Raw genomic sequence first — 27,446 nt, forward strand, 5'->3', positions numbered from 1 at the left:
AAAAAAACGTGTACATTCAAATTAATTTAAATTTAATTGATTTAAATTTCAGTATCAATTAATAGCCAAATTTGTATGCGGACCGAGATAAGATTTAGAACAAGTAAATATGAAATTTATCATTTTTAAGCGAACAATTCTTAAAATTAATAATTACTTTATTCTAAAGAAAAATTATAAAATGTTTTATTTAACTTCAAAGTCATAAAAATATAAGCTTTGTGCTAAGCTTTTGATGATTATTTAAAGTATAATCCAAGCGTTGCGTCACTATTAGAAATAATTTAATGTTTATACAATATATATTTTATTGGTTAATATTATTGGTTTAATTTATCTCAGTTTTAAAGTGACTGTTTTAGGTAACATTAAAACCGTATTATTATTTAATATTGAATAATTTTGTTACAGATAATATTATGCCTAGTATTCAAAACGAAGGTAAATATGAATTTATTTGATAGTCGTTTCGTTGTTAGCTATTAACTGACTTATGTAGAGCAACCTATAACTTTACAATGGTTAATGAGCAATTTCTCTTTTATTTAAATTAATTAGTAGTATAATACAATTATTAGTGTGCAGCACGAGCAACAAATCTATTTTTATTATTTGTTATTCGTTTAGTCATTTATACATTATTACAGCTTTTGAAAACTTAAATTTGCAACAACTTGGAGAAGAGAGAAGACGTCTTACTGGAGAAGCTTTAAAAAAAATAATTATTCACGCTTTGGGTGAATATTATTATAGCATTGTTGATTTTAACCATTACGTACACATATGATCACATTTCTTAGTAACTGACCTGAAGAGTAATGACTAGGTTACCAATTTGTAGATAATACGTAGTCACCACTAACCAACACTTTTTTTACAACGCACAATTCTCTACAAAATATATATTTTGCACAATAAAGAAAAGTAGTAGCTATTAGGCTAAGCTTATCAATTCACAAAAAAAAAGGGTTTTTTTTTTTTAGATGGAACAGAACCAACTGTCAGTTTAACAGAGAAGTGTCGTTTCTTAGGATTGTGGATAATTACTCAAATCCCAAATTTGCACATAAAATCTACTAATATTGATCCTTATGGTGTTTGTATCTTAATAGATAAAAGCGATCATAATATTAAATACAGATACTCTAGCGGACAATTTTGGTATGTAGACGTCAACAATACTGATTTTCAAATAATACAACTTAAAGAACGAGTTATGATTAATAACTATATCAATTAGGACCAGCTATCAAAAGTATAATTTTTCTAAATATATATATATTCTATAGTACTATTGTTATTATATTCAAATAGTTTTTTACATATTAATTGTTAATTAGTTGTCAAAGTGTTTTACAATAAACAGTAATGCTCAAGATTGTAAAAACATTTATTGCCTTTGTGTTATTATCATTATTGCGTTTGTCTGTGTTTTGTCTGAGACTAAGGTCCAGCTTGGTCGCCTATGAGGAGGATGTTAGTATCCATCTCTCTTTGGGCAGACGACTGTCTAAAGAAAGAACCACCCTAGTGACGAATCGAAAAATTTAGTTTTAAAGAACATAATAATATAAGGAACGTAAAAACCCAAGAAGCACACAAATCTACTGTTGCGGAACATTTATTGGATACTAACCGTAACATGGAATCAGTAAAATGACTTAAAAATTTAAATAATTCTAAAGAACTTGCTACTGCTAGGGAGGCGATGGAAATTTTGTAAAATAGCAACAGTTTGTTCAACTGGGCGTTGAGTCCGTTATTAAACTTTTTATTAAAATTCATAAGCAGTGTTCACGGTGATCATTCCCGGTATGACGACGCTGCACAGGTGTTTTCCCGTAACAGCGCTCAGTCTGTTGTATGCTTTTATGATGGTGACATTGCTGCCGAAATTTGCTATAGAGTGTTATTATTTTAGTGGTTAAGGGTTTATTTAAATATTTTATTATTTTTTTTTCTTTACTATAATATTTATAACCACAAGTGTTGCCTAAGTTTTTCCCATATATTATAGTGTAATAATATAAATCATACAAACACGTTTCATATTTTGTCTATAAACTCAGCATAGGAGACGTAAAACACGTTCACAATGATGTATTACCTTGTTGTTTTGTTTCATTATTAAACTTGCATACACAACTGTGGTAATAATAATATGACTAGTTTTATTATACAATAAAAAAAAAGGTTAACATATACGAACAATTATAATAACACGGATTTTAGTCAGGCGCTTTAATTTTTTTCATCGATAAAAAACACATAAAAAAGAAAAAAATAATTATCAGTTCAATAATTTAAGTAAGTATTAGGTACTATCATAATATTCCAAACGTTATAATTACGCTTCTAATCGGATATGGGAATATTTTTTCATAACGTGTATTTAAAACGAGTATTTATAATACAATACTGTGTTTTCAATTTTTTTTTATCTCGAATGCATACATTTTGCCTGCATCCCCACATCAAGTACAATTTTTTATTGGCCATATAAATAAACCATTTTGGCAGATAATATGTCGAATCTAATAAAAAAAATATATCAAACAATAAACATTATCGTTAAACAAAAACTTTATCCCCTCCACACAGGAGCAACTGTGACTAATATACTAATGTAACTAATTGGTATATTATGTTTATTATTATTTGCAGATAAATATGAAATTGTTCTGTGTTTTTTTTACACTATTTGTCTTGGTAAATGGGGTTTTGATAGATCAAGAAATAAGTAATTATTCTATTTTCACATTTACTTAGTTAAATTTAACATGCAAACATTTAAAAAAATGCAATATTTCTCATTTCCTTACAGCGAACTATAAAAAAGAAGTTGTCATTACAAGTCAGTAACATAATTTGATTCCGTACAAATTAACTTTTACAATTTTTAAATTTTACCGACTTTATACATATTTTTAAAATTATTTACAACAGATAGTTACATCCAGCAAGCTTCTGACTATAATCATTCTTCAGTAGGAGGAAGTAAGATATATTTAAAATTAATATACTAATATACAATTATTGTTATCTTTGCCTGATTGCCAAATAATATATAAACTAAAAATTATAGTTCATTTAAAGTGTTAAGTCAATGGTATTTTATACCATTTTAGTACACACTACTTAATTTGTGAAGATCATATTTATTTATTTATATTTAAGTTATCAGTTTATGTAATATGCTTAAAGCACACTTGACTATAGACAGTGTCTATGAAACAGACAAAGAAGCTTATGCTAAATGGTCATCTCTTAAGTCATGGTGTAATCTTATTCTAATGATTTTTGTTGTCTTAAATTTGTTTTTATAGCTTAGCTCTTAATTTGTTTGTTTTAGATGGTTTGGAGTATGTAATTAAATCAATTGTTTATGAAGATGAATATTGGATAGGTACTTATAATTATATAATAATAAAGATACAGATTGCTAGAAGAAATAAATATTTACAACTTGCAACAAAGATTCATCATTATGCAAATTTATCTTCTTATTTGAGTCACATAAATCTTAAATTTTATTCCAAGACCTAAATCGAAGCTCTATTAAAAAAAACACTACAGATAGCGTTGTCGACCTCAACCAAACATTATAAACTTTATTCTATTCGCCACATATGTTTCAATTTAGCCTTTACACAATAATCATAAAGTTCCTACTAATATTTAATACTAGGCGTGTACTTTCAAGTATAATGATTTTTTAAAACATGTAATTGTTTTGTGTAATGTACATTTCAGACCAATTGAGTTATATGATCGCTGTACCGGGTAAACATTTGTATTGCGTGTTATGAAAATATAATTATTTCTACACAATTGTTTGATATTCATAAAGTATACAGTGTTATTGTTTTAATTTCAGATAAGGCTAACCTGACCAATATACAAGGTAGCCTTTATATTTACAATTCTATACACAGATTCGTTATTTATAGCATGTATTAAAATAAAATCATACACTCACATGTTGGGTCTAATTATAAGAATATGTAAATTAAAATCGATTTTTCAGAACCAATTTCAGAATATATAGATCAAGAGAAAGCTATGCAAAAAGAAATAATAAATAATCTACGTAAATATAAAATTTTAAATTTCACAACGAATATTATTCAAAATTTAAAACATGTTATTGAATTCTAAAGAAAAACGAAAAAAAAACATAAAGTATATGTTTTTTGTCTGAGCTTTTGATGATCATTTTAATTGTGATTCAAATTGTTAATTCAAACGTTGCTATTAGAAATAATGTAATGTTAAAAACATATTTTGAATTGAATAATCATTGTTCTGATAAGTCTTGGTTTTAGAGTAACTGTTACGAATAAAATAGACAATTTTGGATTTAATAACTAGTCAATGATTTGATATTTTATGTTTTATTTATAGCTCTTCTTGTGACTCAAGTTCCAGACCAAAGTAAGTATTTTTCCATAGTCTTGAATAGCCTTTAAGGTTTGTTTTAGAGTTAACATTAGTTTGTATTTTTTAAATATTTTATATCAAACAGTTTACGATAATATTTTTAATGCCATTCAAGTCACTCGAAGTGTAGTACTCTAATTCAAAGTAATTACATATTCATACTTAGTTCTTAAGGCTTATTTCAAAAATGTCTTTTTTTTTAGTTTTCGTACAATAGTTACAATAAAGTAAACTTTCAGATGGACAGAGAATGTGAGACTTTATAACTATGTAGCCAATTGTTTTGTACAATTTTTACCACTTCAAAATACATAAAAATACAAAAATGATTGTAAACAAAACAATTTTTAATAACAAATATAAGAATGTGACACAATCACTTCTTTAACTCAGTGTAAATAGTTGCTAGGCCACAAAAAAAAAAAAACAAAATAAAAGCGACTCAAAAGCTGTTGTAATAATAGTATTTAATAAATTGTATGTACAAAATAATTATTTCGAAAAAGTTGTACTGATTTGCTTGGAAAAATCAAAGCAACTAATCTAAATTTTATTTAAGCTCTTACTTCTTCACAACTTTCCCATTTTATCGATAAAATATCATATGGTCAATTTTGTCCAGCAAACGCTATGCTATTTTCTTAACTTAGCTCCTCGCCACTACCATGTCGTTGAATACTTTATTCGAAATTCATTACAAATGGCACGTTCTACAGACAATTTTTTATATCACAGGTTTTTATTTTAAATACAGTCATACGCCGCTAGTAAGGTATTTATTTTAATTGTTTGATATCAACCAATTATTTAATCATATTTTCAGATTTTAGTCAATTAGATTTGACACAACTTGGAGAAAACAGAAGACTTCGTACTGGAAAAGCTGTAAAAAAATTGATCAGACGTGCATTAGGTAAATAATATTATAGAAATGTAATGGGTTTTAAACATTTTTTGTCGTTTTAAAATGTTCACCAATCAGTTCGTTTACTATGACTTTGTCAAGATACTACGTTTCCACTTATTTCTTAGAAATATGATGTGAATATTTATGAAATTAAAAACGTATGGTCCCATTGGAAAGAACGAAGTCCATGTTTATTTTATGTATAGAGGTTAAAGATAGAAATTAGATGTAGATTGTAAGACATCAGCTGGATCATCCTGTATAATACTATAATAAATTATATTTAAATATATTAATATAATCTATAATTACCTAACCACACCCATACTTTTCTTCTAAAACACAGTTGTATTGTAATGAAGGCATGACTTCAGTTTCAATGAAACGGTTTCGTCAATACAAATTCTTCTGAGTTTCTTTCTAAAATCGATTATGGATCTAACTGCGGTTTTTTGATTATTTTTAAATGTATTTTGTTAAGATTTTATGAACAACAGGTTAAACGGTGTCCGGCTAAATGTTTGACATTAAAAAAAAAATATAACATATTGTATTATATTTTTATACACTTGTAATAGTTGTGTCTTGCTCATTAAAAAGAAAAAGTAGCTATTCACCCTAACTTGGTAATAAAAAAATAGATTTTTTTATTTTTTAGGTTTGGACGATCCAGATACCACTTTTAGTCAGTTATGTAGTTATATAGGACTGATGGCCAGTACGAAAATCGCCAAAGTATTTACAACAGTTTTTAATACTGACCCTGTCATTTGTTTGTTATGGGATGGAGCCGATCATTATATAAAATACAAAACCATCAAAGGTATATTTTATCAAGTCGACAACGATACCGATACGGAAATAGAACCACTTTCGGCGCAGCTGGTTTAATAATTTAGACTAGAAATCATAAGTATAACTATTTTAAAATTACATAGTACGGTTATTTTATTGAAAAATGATTTGCATATTGCACTAAACGTATACAATGTTACATGTAACATAATAAAAACTTTTGTTCGTGGTTATATAATTTGTTACTCGTGTAGTGTTATTTATAATTCTAATAGTATTGTGTATGTCTTAGTTTAAACCTAGAGTGTGTTAATAAGGCCTAGTTTCATTCAAGTCTTTTAAAAAACTTGAAAAAAACGCTAAATGTAACACATTCTATACTCTGTCTCACGAGAGAACGGTACTGTGCAAAACCCAAACGTGTTACTCTTGTTTATTTTTGTCTACGCAGGCACATACGAGAGTTGAGCGTTTTGGTTTCCACGCAGTTCCGTTCTTTCGTGGGACAGAGTAAATGTTTAACTATTTTTAACAGAGCGGTGATTTTATATTATCACTAACAGCTAGCATAAAGCTCATTAAATTATTAAATAACTATATCTAACTGAATCTATGCCCAATGGCAATATATTTTGTTTAGAGTTCACAAACTGTTGATCTCATAAATTGATTGGTGTAATTACAATATTTGATTGGCTTGCACGGCGAGTGATGTAATTAGTTATGACTAAAATACAAATATTCAACTTGAAACCATCGACGAAAGCATCGAGTTGATAATTTCTATTAAAAATTGGTGTAAATATTGGACTAGAGCCCATAGTTGTTGAAACATATGTATAGTAAACTCTTTATTGTGATAGTTTTTGCTCAGAACCCTTATAAAATCTACACGGTTGCCGTAAGTAGTTTTGAACCTTAAAGCTAGAATATTACATTTAATAGCTACAGGTTTTATTTTTTGGATGACAGTTGCAAAAGCAAAATGATTTACCGCCGTATTAGTTTGATATAAAACTTCTGAATATGTATTTGTTAACATATACCTACTCGTACAACTTAAATCAATTCGAAACGAATATAAACACATGTTATAGTGATAATTTTTTTTTTAATGTACCTACCTACGTGACGTTGGCAAAATTTAATAAAAATAATCCTAAAGTTTTCTAATAAATTCAAATTCAGAAAGGAACGTATAAAAAATAACATCTTATACGTTATTGCCGCAATAGTTTTTAATATCTTCATTAAAATTTGAAAAGTATTTTGTACTGTTTAATATGGGAGCATAATATTAATGATATTTTGAATTTTATATTTAATAGTTTAGTCATGCTTACAAGTTTTCCAAAACTTATAATATTTTTTCAAATGTAACAACTAAATGAATAAAAAAAAATCCAATATGTGATTAAAATGATATTTTGTATGCAATTTGAGCGGTTACGGTTAGGGTTGATGGTTTTTTAAAAATAATTTGTTGCCATTGTATCCACATCTTGTAATTTATAAACTAATAATTCCTACCCTAAACCACGATGCCCCGAATTCTATGTATTATGAAGATTACTAGCAAAACCGAACCTACCAAACAAAAAATATGCAGGAATTTTAAAATTGTATATTTCATAAAATTTTCTAAGATGACATAATCAAATTTAGATGAAATGCTTTAATGCAAACATTAGTTATTTTTAACTTCGTGTCAGAGTTTATACACGTGATCCTATTAAAAAACCTCCGTTATGTAAATAAATCAAAATAGGCAGCTAAATATATTTAGACTCGACTGTTTCGGTTGGAACGGTTAGCCTTAGAAACTGATCAAGTAGATTATTGTCTTGGGAATTCTGTCAATTTTAATCATCAAAGTAAGTATTACTCCAAGATATGAACACCAAAAGTTGTAATTACGCTTTTTGTCAAGTATGGGAAAATGTTTTCTATACATGTATTTAAAATACTTATTAATGTTTTAAAACTATATTTTTAAGTATTTATTCGCAGCGTTAAGGACGATAGAAACTAAACTTTAGTCTAGTCGCGGAAGGTATTGGTTTTACAACTGTGTCTGTTGTTTGCTTAATGTGTACTGCTGAAAAAGATATTTTTTAAAATATTTTAAAACGGTCATAACTTTATTTCTGTAGACTTTTTTGTTTAAATAAATATGAAATACTCTCTTAAATATCGTTTTCATTCAATCAAATACATAAATCGAATGTTTTTGTTTAAAATACATCTCGGGTTGAGTAAAAGGCATTATAAGTAGTGAAGATATTTAAAGTTGGAAAACAGTGTGTAGAACTTCTTAAAGTATTTTGTATTTTAAAATTTAAATATGTATCTATTTTTATTTTTATTTCAATTAGCATAACCCAGTAATTTTGTACATTACATTTTGAACAATTACCAGAACCCTATTTTCGATTTCCTTTTAAAAATACACAAACTAGGTACCTATTTTATATATTTCTGGTTTTCAGCATTTTTAATTAATGTTTTCTATATTAATGTAGGTCTGTACAAATTATACTTACTTCGGAAATACTATTAGATTCATTTTATTCAAAGATAAATTCGAGTAAACTGTCGCTCTCTACCTACAATCCAAGCTTGCTTTGAGTAGGTAGATAATCGCTATGTTTAATATGTGATACTTATTTGTATGTAATAACAATGAATTTAAAATAAAAAAATATTTAAAAAAATCATAGAAAATTATGTTACAAGTACGATTTTTGACTTTCCATAAGAAAAATCCATTAAGAAGTAGGTATAGGAGATTTATGTGACTATTACAAAAAATAAAAAATGTATTAAATAATAGTCAGTATTGTTAAACCCACATTTTCTTTTTTACGCACGTGAGATAACTTTGGCTTATTTATATGTATCTTATGTTTATTATTATTTGCAGATAAAAATGAAAACTTTCTGTGTTTTGATACCATTTTTCTATGTAAATGTTTTTGCAGTTAAACTAGCACCAAGTAGTTATTTCGCTTTCATATTTATCTAATTAAATTAGCAGCTAAACATTTTTAAAAAATCCCATATTTCCCTGTTTCTTACAGCGAACTATATAGAAGAAATTGTCATTACAAGTCAGTAATATTTTATTTAACACAATTTAACATTTATAACTTTATTGGTTTTATAATTTAAAAATGACACACTACAGATATTCACATCCAGCAAGCTTCTAACTATAATCATATTCCTGGAGTTGAAAGTAAGATGTATTTTTTAAATTAATATACTAATATAATATAAAATTATGATTTTTTTTGTTATGTATACGGTATACCTAATGGCCAAATAATTTATGGACTACAAATTATAGTTTCAATGTATTGTTACAACTTAATGTCCACCTTAAACCTACATGTTTTTAATTATAGATGTATTAGAGCATGTTATTGAATCAATTGCTTATGGACACGAATACGGGATAGGTAGTTATAACAATATAATATTTAAGTAAAAGGATGTTAGAAAAAATAAATATTTTAAAATCATATTATAACAATTTCATCAATATGAAAATGTATCTTCTTATTTGCACAAATCTTAAATTTTACGCTAATAATCTTAATCTAGGTCTAAATCGAAACTTTAATTAAAAACAGCACTTGTATAAGATTTCAATCAATCAATCAATATAGAATGTATTGTGCTCGCCACTTCTGTTTCAATTCAGTCATTATACAACACTAAAGTTTCCAATCTATTTCATCAAATCGAAGCATTTTTCTTGAAGAATTTTTAATGCGCATGATTTTTCTACCTTGACATTTATCTTTTAATTTTTAACAGAACAGAATATAAAATCCAATTTAATTATTTTATGTAATGTTTGTTTCAGACCAATTGTATTTTATGATCGCTTTACCAGGTAATAATTCCCATTGTTTTTTATGGAAATATGTCCACACAGTAATTTTATGTTAATAATATACAACATGTATTCGTATTAATTTCAGATAAGGTTAACCTTACAAACACACAGGGTAACCGTATTTTAAATTTCACAGATTCATTATTTATATAACTGTATATTAGGAAAATCATTTACACAATTAGATTGTACATACACATGTATCATATATCACATTTAACACATACTTACTATAATATATATATTTGGTTCAATCGTAGAAGCATGTAAATTATTATTAATATTGATTTTTCAGAACATATTGCAGAACACATAAATCGCCAGAGAGCTATGCAAGCAGAAATAACAGTTAAATTATGTAAATATACAATTTATAGCCGAACATTTTTCCAAATTTATTATTACTTAATTTTAAAGAAAACTGAAAGCATTTGAATTTAAGTTCTAAGTCACAAAGCCTTATTATTTTTGCCTAAGCTATTGATGATCATTTGAAATGGAATGGAATTTGTATAAAATCATAATAGTAATATAATGTTTATACAATATTGTACATTGAAGAATTGTTCTAATAATTCTCAGTTTTAGAGTGAAAGTTACGAATTAAAATATAGAAAATCGGGTTTAATTAACTGTATTTACTGATTTGATATTTTGTATTTTTTTATAGCTATTCCTGTGCCTCATGTTGAGATTCAAAGTAATTATACATTCGATAATATTGATAAATAGCTTTTAAAGGTTTTTTTCAAATTGAAATACATTTTTTTTTTGGTTTATATACAAAATAATAATGACAATAAAGTAAACTCTTGATTAAGGAGAGAAAGTGAGACTTTTATAACTCTTTAAGCAATAGCTAACATTTTTCAACTTCACAAAATTTATTTTTCCAAAAGGTTGTATTTCCTAAATTTTTTATAAAAACGTATTATTTCCACTTTTGCTGCAAAACTTATCAGTTCCTGTACAAATTGTATATGAGGCCTATTTACTTTATGCAAAACATTTATAAAAAGAAAAATATATAATTTCGTCTTATTTAACTAATATTTAAAAAAATCATTTTTGTTTGACAGTGCAATAATTTTGAAATAGCTAAACTATTGTTTTATTTGAAAAACACATTTTTATGTTACCAACATGAAACATCTGATTGTAGAATTTTCCCTAAGCGTCAATCAGATCACTACATCCGTATTAATAATATCCGTATTATTAACCTCATAATAAAAAAATAAACAAGGTGGTTCAAAATGCCACTGTCTTTCTTTACTCTGTTCAAGTTTGGTTACTAATAGCACGTTGTGCAACAATTTTGTAATATCACAGTTCTTTCAAATTATATACAACTATGTACCACAAGAAAAATATTTAATTTTATTGTTTGTTATCACGGAATTTTTTTTTTAAATTTTTGCAGATTTTGAAGACTTAGATTTGACACAGCTTGGAGAAGATAGAAGACTTCTTACTGGACCAGCTTTAAAAAATATAATCAGACGTGCATTAAGTAAACATATTTATTGAGCAAAAAATATTATAGATATATTATTATCACATTAACACACAAATGTATGTAAATAAATATATGTTTAGATATATATTTATTAACTTTAAAAAGTTCAACCCATTTTCTTCAACAAGAAAACCCAAAAAATTGACATAGATCTAGAATGGAACCATAACATATAACATTTGCTCAAAAATTGGCAGAGAAACTTTTTTTGTTATTAAGGACCCCCCCCCCCCCAAAAAAAAAAAAGGGGAAAAGAAAGAGGTAGACAATTTCCAGGTTGCTATGCGTGAGTGAACCAATAATCAACAAGTTAATTAGGATATATGGTTAACTAAGGCATTTAATTTTATAGAGAGACGTAAGATTAATATAATCGTATTCACCCTAATATTAAAATTTTATTTTTAAGCACATATTTGTATTCTTATTTGTAAACACTGAACCTCTCTTACTCATTCACATACTACTTACTACTACTATTCTCTTCCGTATAATACTTTCTTGCTGAGATGGTTTATACCGTACTAGTTTTTTTTATTAAATTAACCTTTTGAGTGGTGACTAGACTTCAAATTTGTACATACCAAATATAACATTAGTCACCACAAATATTATACTTATCATACATTACAGTTATACTGGACAAAGCAAGACTGTAGTTACAATGAAAAGGTTTTGTCAGTATTAAATTTTCTGTGTTTCTATTAAAGTTAATATTTGCGAATCAAACTATGGGTTTTCTTTTTTAGATGTATTTTGGTAATATTTTAATGAAAAATAGCTATGATATACGATTAGGTTAGGTTATACGGTGTCCGGCCAAATGTCTGATATTTGAAAAATTATTGAAGTTTATATGTATAATTTTTGTTGTATTATTATTGTTATTATTGTATTGCATTATTAGATGGTTGTACTCTATGGACACCATATACATTGTATTATTTTTTATACACAAGCAATAGCTGTGTCTTGCGTGTTCAAAAAAAAAAAAAATACTAGCTATAACGCTTAAATGTGTAATATAAAAAATATATTTTTCGTTATTTATTTTAGGTGGATACAGACCAAATGCAACTCTAAGCCAATTATGTCATTTAATAGGATTGATGATGAGTACAAAAGTCGGCAAAATATTTACAACAACTCATGAAATCTACCCTAATATTCTTTGTATCTTATGGGATAGGGCCGATCATTATATAAAATACAGAGTCTTCGAAGGCCAACTCTGGCAAGTAGCTGACGATTATATTGATAAGAAATTAGAACCACTTTGGGCACAGCTATCATAGTTTAGGCTAGAAATCAGAATTATAAGTCTTACAAAAGAATGGGTTTCTAATAAAAAAAATTATTTTTGTATATTGCACTAATGTCTACAATGTCAATATTCATTTAATATGTATTTCGAAGTAAACAGTTTTGCTAACAGCTATACAATTTGTTGCTTATGTAGTATTAATATTATAATGCTGTACAATTGTATTAATTTTTACTTTAAATACAATTTCGATTTGAAATTAAATTCAATACTTTCGGTCATATACTTTGTTGACTTATTATAGGCCATTCAAGTCCTTTGCTACAATTCCTATTTCTTTACTTCTATCCCCCCATTATTAATGCTTAATTTTATTAAGCAAAAAAAAAAGGGATAGTTACATTTTGACAATTTAAGGATGCTGTGAGGGTTATTTAAAATCAACAGGTACCCAAGTATTTTTGTTATGTTGTTTATTTGAGCTACAATTAATGATGGTAAAAAATTATTAGAAAAGTCTGATGATCCCTAATATTTTCTATGTCCCGTTAATATTAAACGTACAGTTGTTTATTTTTTTAAAATAGCTGGTACATTTTTTAATATCTACATTACAGTGACATGGATTTTAGACTATTTTTTTTTGACAGCTATATTAGTGAATTTAAATTTAAATTCGATTTATATGGCCTAAGAACTATGTACGATTTTCAAATCGCAAAACTATTAAATACGTTCGTTTTCTCCATTTATTTAAAGTATACGATTATTTCTACGACATTTCTATTACAAATTATTAACACACGTTGTTTTTTTCCAATTTTGCTTACTTAAAAGTGACACAGCCGATCGGTATAACACCCGTTTTACAATGATTTATAATTTGTTTTATCTTTTCGTTATTTGTTTTTGGCGCACAGCTGCGATTATAACCGTTTTTTCAACCTCGCAAGCTATTTCATATACGTTTTACACAATTTATTCTGTTCAAATGTCACAAAAATTATAAATAAAACAAAAGTCAAAGCCATATTTTGTTTCTGATAGTTTGTGTTAATCAAAATTTTAATTAAAAAAAAAAAGTTTTAACATTTTGGCAATACATAATAACAAATTAACTGCAGTAGTCCAAATTACAAAGAACTCCAACAAAATGGGTTTTCGAATAATTTTATAAACATTTTTCATTTTTCTTAAATAATATGTTTATAATGCCAACCTTCTAAAGTTAAAATTATTAGTTATAGTACTGCTATTTATGTATGTATATTTTCTTACATTTTATAAATTATTTATTTTTATTTTTGAATAAGACCAATGTTATACAAACATGTCGTTGATGTAAGTTCTAATGGATTTTTTACAGTTATGTATGGAAAAAACTAAAAATTAACAAATGTGTTTAAAATGCTGAAAATTGTTTATTACAAAATACAAACAATCAATTGTCAATTTGAATATAAGTGCACTTTAATATAGTTTTAAATCAGCTTAACTATTGAACCGTTTCGTCCATTATGATGATATCTAACTCCTCACTAAGTTTTTGTATTTTTTGAGAATTTATAAAGTTTACTTGCCAAATTTCGTTCTCTAAGATTTTATATTTGGCAACAGTGCGTACAGTAATGATGGTGCAGGTATCATTATTGTCAACAGTAACTTTTTTTGTATATAATTCAGTACTATGGTAGACTGTACATCTGAACAATGCGATGAAGCGACACAGAATGGGGAAATCGATATCCGGTTCGTTTCCACCTTAAAATAAAAATAAAAAAATGTTTACCCTTTTTGCACCAGTCTACTCGTATGAGTAGGCAACTTTGTAGTAATTTATACATCTAGATACAAACTATACATCGAAATAATCCTATAATAGTTCACCAAAAGGTAAGCGTTTTCTACTGATAATTCTGTGATACGTACACGTGTAAATTAATTATCAGTATTATTTTTTAGAAAATTATTATTGACATAAGAAATATTCTTATAAATTTGTTTAATTAGTATTCCTATTTATACGGTTAAGAAAGCAAAACCGTTTCAACTATGTAAGAATATTTACTTATCGCACTGATGATTAAAGTTTTTATAGCCTTTTTAGTTTGATTTCTTCGTATCTTCCCAAGCGTTTCAAGTTCAAAGCGTTGAGCAACTGGAAATGTTAATAAATAACTGTACTAATTACGAACAATCAATTAAAGTTAAGTTAGTTCTTTGTGATATAATTGCATAACATTACACAGAACTGTAATATTAGTTATTTTTTGTGCAACCTGCATTGATAATAATCAAAGAAAGTAAAATTTTTATATTTAAACTCAAACAACTTAAAACGTTTTAGTCGACATTGGTTGATGTTAAGAAAAGATTTCAAGGCATTTTTTGATCACACAGCAATAGTTGATGAAAGTTTTGTTCGTTGAACAGTCTATGAAACTTGAGGGATACACATTTCCATTTTATAATTGTGAAAAAACCCAAAAGTTTTACATATTTCTCAGTTTTTTTTTTGAAAAAGTTAAAAAATAAATGGTAAGAGTTAACAAAGTAAAGTCAAAGAAGCCAACACATTTGTCAATCAATGAAAAACGCTTTGCTGATATTTCTTTATCATAAAAATGCTTATGCAGTATCTAAGACTATTGGCACAAGTTTAACTATAATAAATCAAACTTAGAATTTCTTACAGACAATAACCGAAACGTACAAATTTCAAAAAGTACGTTAAGGTGTTATTATTCTAACAGAGTTAAATAAAACATCAATTTTTTCCCCATACTTTTAAGGTGATGCAGTAGGCTGTTATTTTTAAAAATCAATCAAATCAATTAACGCTAATTATAACGCTATTTATCGAATAAATGAGTAATTACCGTCGTCAGAAATATCAGGAATATGTAATGCTGGAAAAATATAAGATAGTTATACAACTAGTTCATATTATTTTAGCTGAGAACATTTAGTTTGCACAATGAAGTAAATTTTTTGAGCTCCCAGACCGCCTAGTTCTTTTGATTCTTAATAACCATGTGTCCCATATAAATTAAGAGGCATTTACTTTTGCCAATTTATAGCCACCAGATGCTAAGTTTGCCACCCCATTGCAGCCATTAGACAGAAACTTTTTTTTGGGCCTTTTATAAGCTACTATGGCGCTGCAGTAGATGTGTATACTGTCAGCAATTTCCAGACAAGTTTTGGGGAATCTAGCAGGAATTGTGAAAACTGCTTTGCAGAAATCTGGAAAATTACCGTTTCCTAAAGCTTTTTAAAACAGTCGAATTGTTTCCAAATTTGTAAAATATAAAATATATTATTAGCCCTTAGCAGAGGTAGAAGCTTTTACTTTACTTCGCTTTTTGAAGTGTAATTTTAAGGCTCAAAATCTGACTGAAAGTAGACTGAAGGTAAATCTACTTAATCTCATATAATTTCTCCAAAATTTAGAGTCAAATTTATTTTATATTTTATCTATAAATACAGTCACTCTAAAACTGAGACCAATTTATCCATGTAAAATATTATATAACTTAAAATTGTTTCTAGTAGCCTTGTTTTCAAATATGTTTCGAGGTAACATCAAAATTTCAAGCAAAAACATATAACTTTACAACTTGAACTCGATTCATATTTTTATTGTCTCTTTAGGACTAAGTAATTTTGGAAAAAGTTCGCATAAGTATGATACATTTTATATTTACGTAATACTATGTTTAGTTCTGTTCCAATACTAGTTTCTCGATTTATGCATTCTAAAATTCAGAATGTATTAATTTTTAACGTACATTTTATATTATGATAAAGATCAATGTATGATATTAGTGATGTATAAATATGAATATGTAATTACGTCCTAAATAACGAGTGTGTGCAAGTTCTGAAATTAAAAGAAACATTTTATATTTAATGATAAACAAAAAACTGTGTGAAAATATGTCCACAAGTTATGTAATATTATTACCTGGTACAGCCAACATAATAGCAACATCCTCTGAAATTTAAATAACTTACATGGATTAAAAACTTATTGACGTTGGATTTAATTTCATATTTAAATATAAATTAGAAGATATGAGTTAAGGTAGAAAAAACATCATGGGACTATTATTTCGAAAGAAATGTGCTTCGGTAAATTATGATAAATAGAGAGGACACTGTGATGATAAAGTAGTTGAATTGAAGCAGATCTAGCGAGTAAAATAAAATTTAACTATTTGATGAGGTCAAAAGAGATAATATTAGTGCTATTTGTCTAATAGATTCTATTTAGACTTTAGAATAGGTAATTAGACAATTTTTATATCTTTCATTAATTTACATAGAGACAAATACTTGTTGTTGCAGTTTTTATATACATTTCAAATTTCTTTTTACCAGTAACCTTTATCTTTTTTTCATTTTTTTTATTATATGATTATAAGTACCAACAGATGATGGTCCACACACAATATTTTTGACAACAGTATGCAATTTATCTAGAAAAAATAAATAATGATTTAGGTCACAATAACAAATTCAAACAATATCCTTATAGGTATAAGAACCATAAAAAAGTACACTGTGTGAAATAGCCGCTGCTTTTAGCTAACCATAAGTGTGTTTAAAGTAAATTGTAGAAACTTAACTTTTGGTATAAATAATATACACAATATGTTATATTAAACTAAGTAGTTACACAATGTATGAAACACTGTTATACACCTCATGCACTCTTGATCTGATCATATTATAGAAACAATAATTTTTTATTTATAAATAATTTGGCTTTTGGGTGAATTTAACGAATTACAACTAAGTATAATTATTTTAAATAAATCTTACTTTTACTAGCGGCCTGATAGATATAATCATCTGCAATAAATTATTAAAGAAATGTGATAAAAATCAGGATTGTAGCTAAGAAAATGTTACTGACTTGTTAGGATAATCTGCCTTTTAAAATCAACTGTGAAAAAACGTTAAATGTTTTATTTTTATTTTATTTTTAACTAACTTGAGTACGAGCTAAGGTTTAAAATAAAATAATTACTTCTTAAAAATGTTGGCGCAAAAACATTTTTTAAGGCAAATGATATTAATAAAATGCAGCAGAGCTTCATTTTTATCTACACATAATAACAAACATAAAAGTCTATTTATTAGATATAGTTGATACAATTAAAATTAATTACTTCACGCTATAAGTTTTTGAAAAACAGTCTATTACTTCCAAAGTTCTGTAGGTATTTTTTTTTAATATTCCTTACCCTAAAAGGATTCGAATCTATTTCTTTTGTTAGTTTTTGATTGTAAAATAAAATAAGATATGTGGTCAAAAAATATTATTCCCAAAATATTAGATTATGTTTGATTTTTTTTCACTTTAGAAATGTGTGTTAGGATGTGTAGCATTTGGTGTTTTTTTGTATTATTATGTTATTGTATTAAAAAGATACTATAATATAGGTTTCTGAGAAAATTGTAGGTATGTATTTATTAGAACCCTCACTAGAATTATCTTTATTAATCGAGTTTAAAATCTTAAGTCCAAAAGTAAATATGAAAAAATGGGTTTTCCCTGTTTTTTGTGCTGCATCCAAATATCTTGAAGGAATATTTCTTGAATATGTCTTACGGTACATATACCTTTATTATAACTTATAAGCAATTTTAATATAATAGATAATTCTCTTTAAATGTGTTATTGTAATTTTAATTCTAATGTTCATGTTCCTTCCATATCTTCCCGTACACATGATTCTTTTTTCCTCTTCTACCCAATTTTTATCCGCCCATTCGTATTCTTCCCTAACCCACTCTATCTTTTCCCTTCTCTGCAATCTCTTTTCCTTCCATCCCATCCCCACCTTCACTTCTTCACCGCATTTCTCTTGATCTCTCAAATTCAGGTTAGGTTAGGATAGATCGAACTCATGGCTTGACTCAAATTTTCAAAAGATCCCCATTTAAAAGACATATTGACATTTTTATAATGACACAAGCTGTCCCGACCCGGCGTTCCCCGTGTGTTAATGTATTAGACACACAATCAGCTGATATCCTATCAGCTGATTGTGTGTCTAATACTGTATCCATGTGGTATGAAAAAAAACTATATTTCGAAAAGTTATAGCGTGTCCTATTTTTAGGTTAAAAATTACGAGTTGAATTTAAGCGGGTTTTCATAATTTTGATTAGGAAAAGTTGATTTTTTTAGAATTTTGTTCTTTTTGATAAAATCGACCTAGTGGTTAAAATGTTATCCCGGGCAGATATAGTAACACAAAAATTAATAATTAGATAAACTTAAGGAACAAATTTACTCTACCACACACTCTTTTATTTGCGAATTTTTTATTGTAATCTTGTAGTGTTTTTTAGCGCTGATTACAAATCTGAAGTCAGAAATTGGCAGATTCCAAAAGTTCAAAATTTATGGTTACTTGAACTTTGAACTTTTCCACGTATATTATAACAGTAGCACCATGCAACTGATGACGGCGACGCGAATTGCGATTTAAAAGCACAGCATTTCGTTTCTAAATCGTTATCAATAAATTACCATAATCAAATAAAAAAAACTACGAAGGGCAGGGTAATAATTGTTTTACATAACTACACACATGCGGACTGCAGTAGTTTGTTGGAATAGGGAAAAATTGGCAAAAAATATAAGTTTTTCTTTTTAAATTCATGCCAACTTAACAAAATGTATAATAAAACGTACTTACAAATATTTGACGTTTTGTTGATACTGTGCTACTCGCCTAAAAATATTAAAACGAAACGAACTGTTTTTAAGTGATTTTCTCGTGACTTGTGGATAGATTTTTATGACGATCGAAACTGTAGGTAAAATTCGAAACTGTATAATGAACACGGTATCTATGTTAATTTATTTACATAGCTGTTATTTTTTTAAACACGATAACGTATCATTTTTGACGAGGAGTTTTTTTTTATTATATTGGTTTTTAACATTACTCGTAAAACTAATGTTTGCACTATAGATTTTAAGAATATTTTATTGGCTTTATATGGTATTCCATCGGTGATATTCGTAATAATTTTAGGAATTAGTGCAAGCGCACTAAGTGTGATAAGTATAAGTGTAATAACGTGTTCACGCAGTGATTAGGTTAAAATTGTTTGTGTTATCACCATTTGATTTGTGATATCGCAGCACGGCGGCTCTTGTATTATGTGCTAGATGGCGACACTGGTATACATTCTTTTATATTTACGGACATTAGGCTGGTCACATGGGTAGAACCAACTCGGATACTGTTTCTATCATTAAGGTATGTGACATGTTATGGTTGTTTAAATGTTAGTCATAATAACGGCTAAGTGCCTATTCTACGTTCTTATATTTAATTATATCGAATCTTGTTTTAATGGCTTTTTGTAGTTGATTTAAATAAATCAACTACCAGATTTAAATAAATGGGTCTGTTGGCCTCTTTTAGTTGAGTGTATTACAAAACATAAACACATTTTTGGTCGTTTAAATATATTTAAATTCCCTCAAATAAATCATTCACACGCATAATTCGCTGCCTAACTTACAGCCGTCAAGGCAACCTTCATCGGTCTTAACCGATAGCGGCAACAGAATGTAAGGAGTGTATTTTGTTTTTTTGTTGTCTATGATTTATGATATAAGGTTTACAATTATTGTTGTATGATGTCATTTTAAACGTTTCTTACTCATTAGCCTCAAACATACATTTAATGGCGATATCATAAATATTTTTTTGTAGTAATTCTGTACTTGTTTGTATAAAATGATTTGCACAATTTTAACACATGTTATATGATTATAAAAAAAAATCGGTATACCAAAATATACTTCCACACTTATTGATGTACAGATAATATGTAGTCGGTTTATGGAAGTATATTTTGGTTTAATAACGCTTGGTAATAACCAAACAATAACCGGGAGTTAAGTTAGCTAATGGCCTCGTTTTATGCCCTACTCAAAACCACTGGTATCAGTGTTTACATAATGTTAAAGAACAAAAAAACAAAAAAAATATCAAATTAAAAAACTTTGTGTATTATGATATAAATATTAAAAATACATTAAAAAAACAAAAAAAAGTGGTCAAGTCATGACATTGTATGTATGGACATTTATTTAGAGTGATTTTGTTGTGTTTTTGTACGAGTACGAAATCAGTGACCCCTTATAACATGTAATATGTGGCGTTCTGAAGTCTTTTACTCAAAAATCTAGAAAAATGTTTCTGCTTCAGTGTGGAGCTGAGAGGCTATTGGTTTTATTACGATATAAGTTTTTATTGTTTCTGTGTACACTGTAACTCTTATAATACTGGACCAATTCCCTCAAATTGCAACTTCGTAAAAATAATAAACTATGTTAAAAAAAAATGCTATATATAGGTATATTTGTTTTTATTGTGTCTGGTATCATATTGTCAGATCAAATAAATAATTTAATGTAAGCCAATACATTTGCTGACGTCAATTAGACCACGTGCTAACCTTGTGCAAAACCCCAACAGGGAGACATTGTATCACTCTAACCATATGCTTAGGCACCCATTGATTGTGTAGATGATTGATTGTTCACTGTGTGCTACAAGTTTTCATCTTACTAGACCGTCAGGAATACTGGTTGGCTTAGCCATAGGTTATCCCAGGTATGTAGTCATTAGTGTTTTGTCTGAAAAGTGTTTATTATAATACTAATCAGTCCGAGTTGATTCTATTATTTTCTTTTAATTATCTACCTGTCCTACTAGTCTATAATTCTATGTAATGATCGGCTCAGTATATTGTTACATTTAATATTATAGGTTGTGAGAAACGTGTGTACATAACAAACTAATTAATAAAAATTACTTTTTGTTTAACTAGCCTAGAACTGTGCCGTTTCCGGTAGTTAGTTGTATTGAAAATCATTGTTTTTAATTTTGAATATTTATTTTGTTTTCAAAAGTTTTTAATTTCGAAATAAAAATATAATCATTCTCCTTGATACAAGTGGTTGTCATGCATATTTATTATAGTACACTATTCGATAAAATGTATACCTACTGCTACAATACGGACATTTTCATTTTAAATTTCTAAGGCCACGCAGAAGTCTTTTGTAGCAATTTGTTATTGAACCAGCGTCTGTAACAAAAGGCTGCGAAGCAAATCAGCAATAACACATACCTGTCGGTTTTAACACAAGCAATGTTTTCTATAAGCAAATATTACAAAGTGAGAAAAATAGAAATGTCAGAGAGATGAGAAAAAAAAACAAGGAATAATAAAAACAGCGGAAAAGCTGAAAACCGCAACAGCAAATTCGATATTTCAACATGCTTAAATGGAATTTAATTGTCTTACATATTGCAAACATAATTCAAATATCTGTCGTGGAATTAGTTTATCGAAGGAAATATTGTAGTCGTATTAAAAAAATTAAACAGCTATGTAAACTAACGTAAGTACGCTACAAAAAATATATTTCAATTTTACTATTTCAGTCGAAAACATAGACAAGAAGCAAGAAAGTTACAGCATACAGTTTAACAAGCTGATAATTTTCTTAAAAGTTAAATTGATTTAATAATTTAATTACGGAACTCTATCAAGCATCGAAAGTTGTATGTACACTTTTAATCATATATTAAGTTATTATATATATTTATAATATATTAAGTAAAAATACAATCATGGATAAGCATTTATAATTGATTTATAATTTTTTTTTTATTAGAAAAATATACAATCAGTACAGTTAAAAGTCATTACAATAAGCATATGATATTACAGTAAGTATAATATAAGCTTTGTACAGCTATATACAGCTTTGTATTTACATATTAGTAAATATAATATTAGCTTTGTATAGCGTGTTTAAAGATACCATCCAATGGTGAAACTCCAATGACTGGGAGAGATTTTTAAAATAAATTTTTTTTTTGAAAAACGAATGGTAACTACAAGATATACCATTTATTTAGGAGTGCGGTATAATGAATTACTCAGTCCTACAAAAAAGCTAAAAAGTATTGTGTAAAATGCCTACAACAGTATTTAATATACTCAATAATTTTGATCAGACCAATAGAGCGTCAACTAGAGAAGTTTTTTTACTAAAACATACCTTTACATTGAGTTTTATACAGTCTGTGATAGGTTTATAGCAATATTTGCTTTAACATATCTATTGGCGATTGTGATTAATATATATTATTTTTGTGTGTATGGATATTTACAGATAATGATGAAACTTTTTTGTTATTTAATATCATTCGTCTTTGTTAACGTTTCAACATATATTTTAAGTAATTATGTTATTTTCACACATACCTACTTAATATAGTTCAACGTTCTAAACAAACTAAATATTTCACTTTATTTACAGCGGGATATAAAAGGGATATTTTGATTACAAGTCAGTAACATTTTTGTTTTAAAGCAACTATTTTTAAGTTTTTTTGAATTTCTGTTTTTATAAAAATGTTTAAAAAATGTATTACAGATGCATACATTAAGCTTGCTAATGATATGCACAATGTTCTTTTCGAAGACAATTTTGCTACAAGTAAGATTTATTTATAAATGAATATATACTAAAATATATTTATTTAGTTATGTTTCTCTGACAAGTTAAAAAGTAAAATTAAAAATTATAGTTTCTATATATAGAACTAGTATACTGAAGACTGTTCTATGTTATACAAATAAAACATTTATAAATATATATGAGCATATGGATAAATTATGTTTTCTATAATTTAGTACACTTGGTTTTAAGGAGAGACTATTCAACTAAATGATGGTGGGGGGCGGACCATATTTTAAATGTCTATCACTTAAAACAAGGTCTAAACATGGACTTATTCTGTTGATTCATATATATATTTTAATTTTATTTGAAGCTTATTTATAGCTCAAACTTTGATTGTTTTTTTCTAGATGGATTGGAGCATGTTATTAAAATAATTATTGAAGATGACCAAATTTATAGTTTAGGTAATTGTTATTGTTATATAATATCAAAACAAATTAAAGTAGTAAAAAGTTTTTAAATATCAAACATAATCGAGCGGAAAACAATTATTTTTAACATAGCTAAAACAAATAATGTTTTCTACTTTGAGCTTCGTTTTTCTCTTTAAAATACAACAGAAAACTGTATCCGTTAACATTATTATATAAAATGTAAATTTCAGGAGTTATGTATAATATGATCACTGTACCGGGTAATAATTTTAATTGCATTCTATAGAAATATTTACATACAGTTTGATATTCGTAATATATACAATGTTTTCGTTTTAATTTCAGAATACCCATACGACAACGACTTACTGGGTAACCGCATATTTATATTACATTATTGATACAATCATAAGAAATATTATGAATATTAAAACGTATTTTGCTTTAACTATAGTATCTTCAAATATTCAAGAAACTTTGCAACGTCTAATAAAAGATGAATTAAGTAAATATAAAAGTGAATGTTTTAAGTGAATAATTTTTAAAATCTAAATTTTTTTAGTTTTAAGGAAATACAATAGAATTTTCTATGGTGCAGTCATATGGCTTAATGTTTTTTCTTATAATTTCGATGATTGTTTGAAAAAATATATAAACCGTTAATACAAACGTTGTTATTAGAAATAATTTCATATTAATACAATATTTTGTGTTAATTAATTGGTCTAATTAATCTCAGTTTTAGAGTGACTATTTGAGATAAAATATAAGACCCAGGTTTTATTAACTGTACAATGGTTTGATATTTGATGTATTTGTTACAGATATTGCTGTTCCTCTTATTGATGAAACCCAAGGTAATAACTAAATGTTTGCTATTTTTTTTTTAATGTGTTATGTCAGCTAATTATTTTAATAAAATTAACTTATAGTTGGAGAGGGACAGTGAGGCTTATAAACCATTTACTGTGATATTTTGAACATCATGTTTGTAAATTAATTTTTACCACTTCGCAAGAGAAAAAAATATATAAATTTAAACACAAACAATTTCTTACATATGACGAAATCCATTAAAAATGTTTGGAGAGGGTCACTTTTTTCGCATAAACTTAAAGCGTGGGGGTAAATTGACTTACAATATTCAAATTGTAAGTCAATAATAAAATGCGGCATGAATATAAAAATATTATGGCTACTCTAAAACTACTGTACTCAAAAACCCATTCGTTCTTTTTATAATACGAATAAAAAAACTACGATTTTTAATCTTCAAACTAGTAAGAGTAAGCTTTTTTAAAAAACATGTATACATTTTTTTTTTTTTGCATCAAGGTATAGCTAATCGCAAAAATCGAAGAAAAAGTTATTATATACAATATACTTATTATAAACACAAATAAATTATACTATTCAATTGTGCTAGAATAGTATGATTATATAGTATTTTTTTTTTTGTGAACAAATAAATAAATAAAATATATTATGACCAAATTATTTAAATTACTTAATATTTTTTGCAGCTTTTGAAATATTAAATATGTTAATACTTGGAACAGCGAGAAGACGTATTACTGGAATAGCTTTAAAACATATATTAAGCCGAGCAATAGGTAAATAAAAATATAGTCTTGTAATGTCCGAGGTAATCTTCGAAATCTTAGGGTTCTTTTTTTTTCGCTCTCCAACTCCGGCGACGTTGCGCCGTAAAAAAAGAAATACTAAGTTCAATGTACAAAACTAATTTGTACCTTTTTTTCATTAATTTAATTTCATGGATAATTATACTTTCAAATCATTTGACAGGGATCGTGATGCCATTCATTTTTATCTGACCATATTGATCCTGTGATTGATTTCGTTTGTTAAAATTTAGAGTTGGATATAATCTCTTGTTATCTCGTTTTCCCGCGACCATGTATTCCGTTTTGTCCTCATTTATATGAAGTTTTACTTTCAGTGCTACTTTTTCCAGTCGACATAACAAAGATCTTAATCCGTCTTGTGATTTTTCCATGATAATCAAGTCATTTGCATAAGCCAGCGATATATTATATTGAGTGTTAAATTAACAAAGACTCGTGACTTGAGCAACTAATTTATTTTCTACTTTAGTATTTAGTGTAACACGGTAATATATAAATTTTTGCAGATTTTGAAAATGTGACTAAGCTTATGGAAGAGAGAAGACTTGTTGGTACAGAAACTTTAAATATGAATAATAGAATCACCCGTGCATTAAGTAAGTATAAATATAGAGTTATAATTATTTTTAAGCCATTATTTCTTATAAGTATACAAGTATATAAGTATTTATATGAAAATGTATAGCCATGAAAATATTTGATTTATAACAATATTTGTGTTTCAATACCAATAATAATACTTTAATATCTTAGATATACATTTATTTTTACACTTTTAAAATGTCTAGTTACAACTAGTACATACTTCTTTAAACCGCATATAGCATGGCCGTCTAATATGATCACTATGCATATTCTTATTATTGTTTTATCCGAACGCACGGCAGTGCGCCGGCCAAGTTCCAGCAATGCCAGTGTATCTTTACACGAACCAATTCACCCGGTATTTCTAACTCTCATATCTCTGCTACTTCTTAAGGTAGGCGTTTAAAATTTGAAACCTAAATCAATCTTAAATATTTTAGGACACTGTCTAAAATTTAGGCCTTAATATTTAGCCGTTTTAAAATGGGAGGATTTCAAAATTGTTATTTTTATTACTCACTCACTCACTGACCATCAAAATTATAAGACACTTCCCGTATAGGTAGAAACGTAAAATTTGGCACAAAGGTAGGTCTTATAGTGTAAGTAAAGGGAAAAATCTGAAAATTGCAATTTTCTCAAAATTAATGCGCTAGGTGGGGCACAGGGCGCTGTTGATGCCCACGTCTCTAGTCAGCCATCATTTGGTCGTAGTTTGTGTCTTTTTTAATTCGTGTTCACATGTATGGCAGCGTAGCAGTGTTCTTTGTTCTTGTTACGTTTGTCACGTGGTTTATAATAAAGTGTAATTCTACACCTAAACGTTAGGTGTATAAGTTCTAGCTTACAAATGTATTAATTAAATCACACTATATTATTTTTTAGGTGGATTTCGACCGGGAATCACTTTACTACAGATTTGTCGTTTGATAGCATTGTTCATGAGTGCAAAATTTCCAGCATTACCTCCAACAGACATTCATATTGACAGTGATATGTATACTTGTACTCTAATGAATGGAATTACAGAAGACCAAAAGTTCAGAAAAATTGAAGGCAAGTGGTATGAAGTAGACGTCGATGACATCACCAATGTAGGAGAATTATTTAAAGAACAGTTAAATATTGTATTTTTCAACTACTAATATCAAGAGTCAAAGGTATAAGTTATAAATAAATAAATAAAAAAAGGTATAACAAGCTGTCAAATATTTTAATGTATTTCATAATTATACAGGTTCGATTTGTAAAAATAAAAGTGTATTTATCCTTTGCATTTACCTAACTACTGATATTTCTTTGCCATTATTTATTTCTAGTAAGTTCTAGGTTATTCAGCACTCCTTACGTGTATCTCTCTTCGAGTATTGAAGTAGAATAAGTTAATCAAGTATGAAATAAAAAAAAACCAAATTAAATACAAATTTGAG

The 27,446-nt window shown here is 27.3% G+C and overlaps 5 protein-coding genes across 18 annotated transcripts; 4 read left to right on the forward strand and 1 right to left on the reverse strand.

Annotated features, from left to right (window-relative positions):
- LOC126836215 (uncharacterized) lies at window positions 1–1,241 on the forward strand. Its single transcript, XM_050569424.1, has 4 exons — window positions 1–103; window positions 412–441; window positions 648–737; window positions 984–1,241. Exons 1-4 carry the CDS (start codon window positions 76–78, stop codon window positions 1,238–1,240), a joined length of 405 nt encoding a protein of 134 aa, XP_050425381.1. The 5' UTR covers window positions 1–75; the 3' UTR covers window position 1,241.
- Window positions 1,242–1,872: 631 nt separating this feature from the next.
- On the forward strand, window positions 1,873–6,323 carry LOC126836211 (uncharacterized). Of its 2 annotated transcripts, none has more exons than XM_050569417.1 (11): window positions 1,873–2,307; window positions 2,665–2,740; window positions 2,825–2,854; window positions 2,947–2,997; window positions 3,353–3,406; window positions 3,754–3,783; window positions 3,878–3,904; window positions 4,028–4,090; window positions 4,405–4,434; window positions 5,264–5,353; window positions 6,006–6,323. In XM_050569417.1, exons 2-11 carry the CDS (start codon window positions 2,671–2,673, stop codon window positions 6,236–6,238), a joined length of 678 nt encoding a protein of 225 aa, XP_050425374.1. In that variant the 5' UTR covers window positions 1,873–2,307; window positions 2,665–2,670; the 3' UTR covers window positions 6,239–6,323. The 2 variants fall into 2 exon arrangements, with proteins under 2 accessions (XP_050425374.1, XP_050425375.1); XM_050569418.1 differs by lacking the exon at window positions 1,873–2,307 and adding an exon at window positions 2,375–2,478.
- Window positions 6,324–7,946: 1,623 nt separating this feature from the next.
- Window positions 7,947–12,989, forward strand: LOC126836210 (uncharacterized). The gene is made up of 11 exons (XM_050569416.1): window positions 7,947–8,016; window positions 9,066–9,138; window positions 9,223–9,252; window positions 9,330–9,380; window positions 9,550–9,603; window positions 10,014–10,043; window positions 10,132–10,158; window positions 10,342–10,404; window positions 10,717–10,746; window positions 11,470–11,559; window positions 12,622–12,989. Exons 2-11 carry the CDS (start codon window positions 9,072–9,074, stop codon window positions 12,858–12,860), a joined length of 681 nt encoding a protein of 226 aa, XP_050425373.1. The 5' UTR covers window positions 7,947–8,016; window positions 9,066–9,071; the 3' UTR covers window positions 12,861–12,989.
- A 1,241-nt stretch (window positions 12,990–14,230) lies between these two features.
- Window positions 14,231–19,926, reverse strand: LOC126835601 (uncharacterized). 7 transcript variants are annotated; one of them, XM_050568283.1, is made up of 12 exons: window positions 19,542–19,924; window positions 17,865–17,940; window positions 17,751–17,780; window positions 17,657–17,686; window positions 17,260–17,310; window positions 16,797–16,826; window positions 16,686–16,712; window positions 16,537–16,587; window positions 15,709–15,738; window positions 14,898–14,987; window positions 14,686–14,745; window positions 14,231–14,590 (listed from the first exon to the last, which is right to left on the reverse strand). In XM_050568283.1, the coding sequence occupies exons 2-12, from the start codon at window positions 17,932–17,934 to the stop codon at window positions 14,325–14,327; spliced, it is 735 nt and encodes a 244-aa protein (XP_050424240.1). In that variant the 5' UTR covers window positions 17,935–17,940; window positions 19,542–19,924; the 3' UTR covers window positions 14,231–14,324. The 7 variants fall into 7 exon arrangements, with proteins under 7 accessions (XP_050424240.1, XP_050424239.1, XP_050424245.1 ...); XM_050568282.1 differs by having other exon boundaries at window positions 19,546–19,923; XM_050568288.1 differs by having other exon boundaries at window positions 14,686–14,702; window positions 19,546–19,921.
- A 1,423-nt stretch (window positions 19,927–21,349) lies between these two features.
- On the forward strand, window positions 21,350–27,290 carry LOC126835442 (uncharacterized). Of its 7 annotated transcripts, none has more exons than XM_050568027.1 (15): window positions 21,351–21,483; window positions 22,321–22,440; window positions 22,554–22,608; window positions 23,048–23,124; window positions 23,205–23,234; window positions 23,322–23,384; window positions 23,759–23,815; window positions 24,016–24,045; window positions 24,131–24,157; window positions 24,240–24,302; window positions 24,610–24,642; window positions 25,121–25,150; window positions 25,309–25,398; window positions 25,938–26,027; window positions 26,902–27,290. In XM_050568027.1, exons 3-15 carry the CDS (start codon window positions 22,598–22,600, stop codon window positions 27,159–27,161), a joined length of 861 nt encoding a protein of 286 aa, XP_050423984.1. In that variant the 5' UTR covers window positions 21,351–21,483; window positions 22,321–22,440; window positions 22,554–22,597; the 3' UTR covers window positions 27,162–27,290. The 7 variants fall into 7 exon arrangements, with proteins under 7 accessions (XP_050423988.1, XP_050423984.1, XP_050423985.1 ...); XM_050568028.1 differs by having other exon boundaries at window positions 24,240–24,290; XM_050568030.1 differs by having other exon boundaries at window positions 23,058–23,124.
- Window positions 27,291–27,446: the final 156 nt, after the last annotated feature.

This window comes from Adelges cooleyi, unplaced genomic scaffold (assembly GCF_023614345.1).
Source record: "Adelges cooleyi isolate 19-005CV unplaced genomic scaffold, UGA_ACOO_1.1 ACOO_flye_CR_arks_rails_tigmint_CR_PRNA_23, whole genome shotgun sequence".
NCBI classification, from domain to species: domain Eukaryota; kingdom Metazoa; phylum Arthropoda; class Insecta; order Hemiptera; family Adelgidae; genus Adelges; species Adelges cooleyi.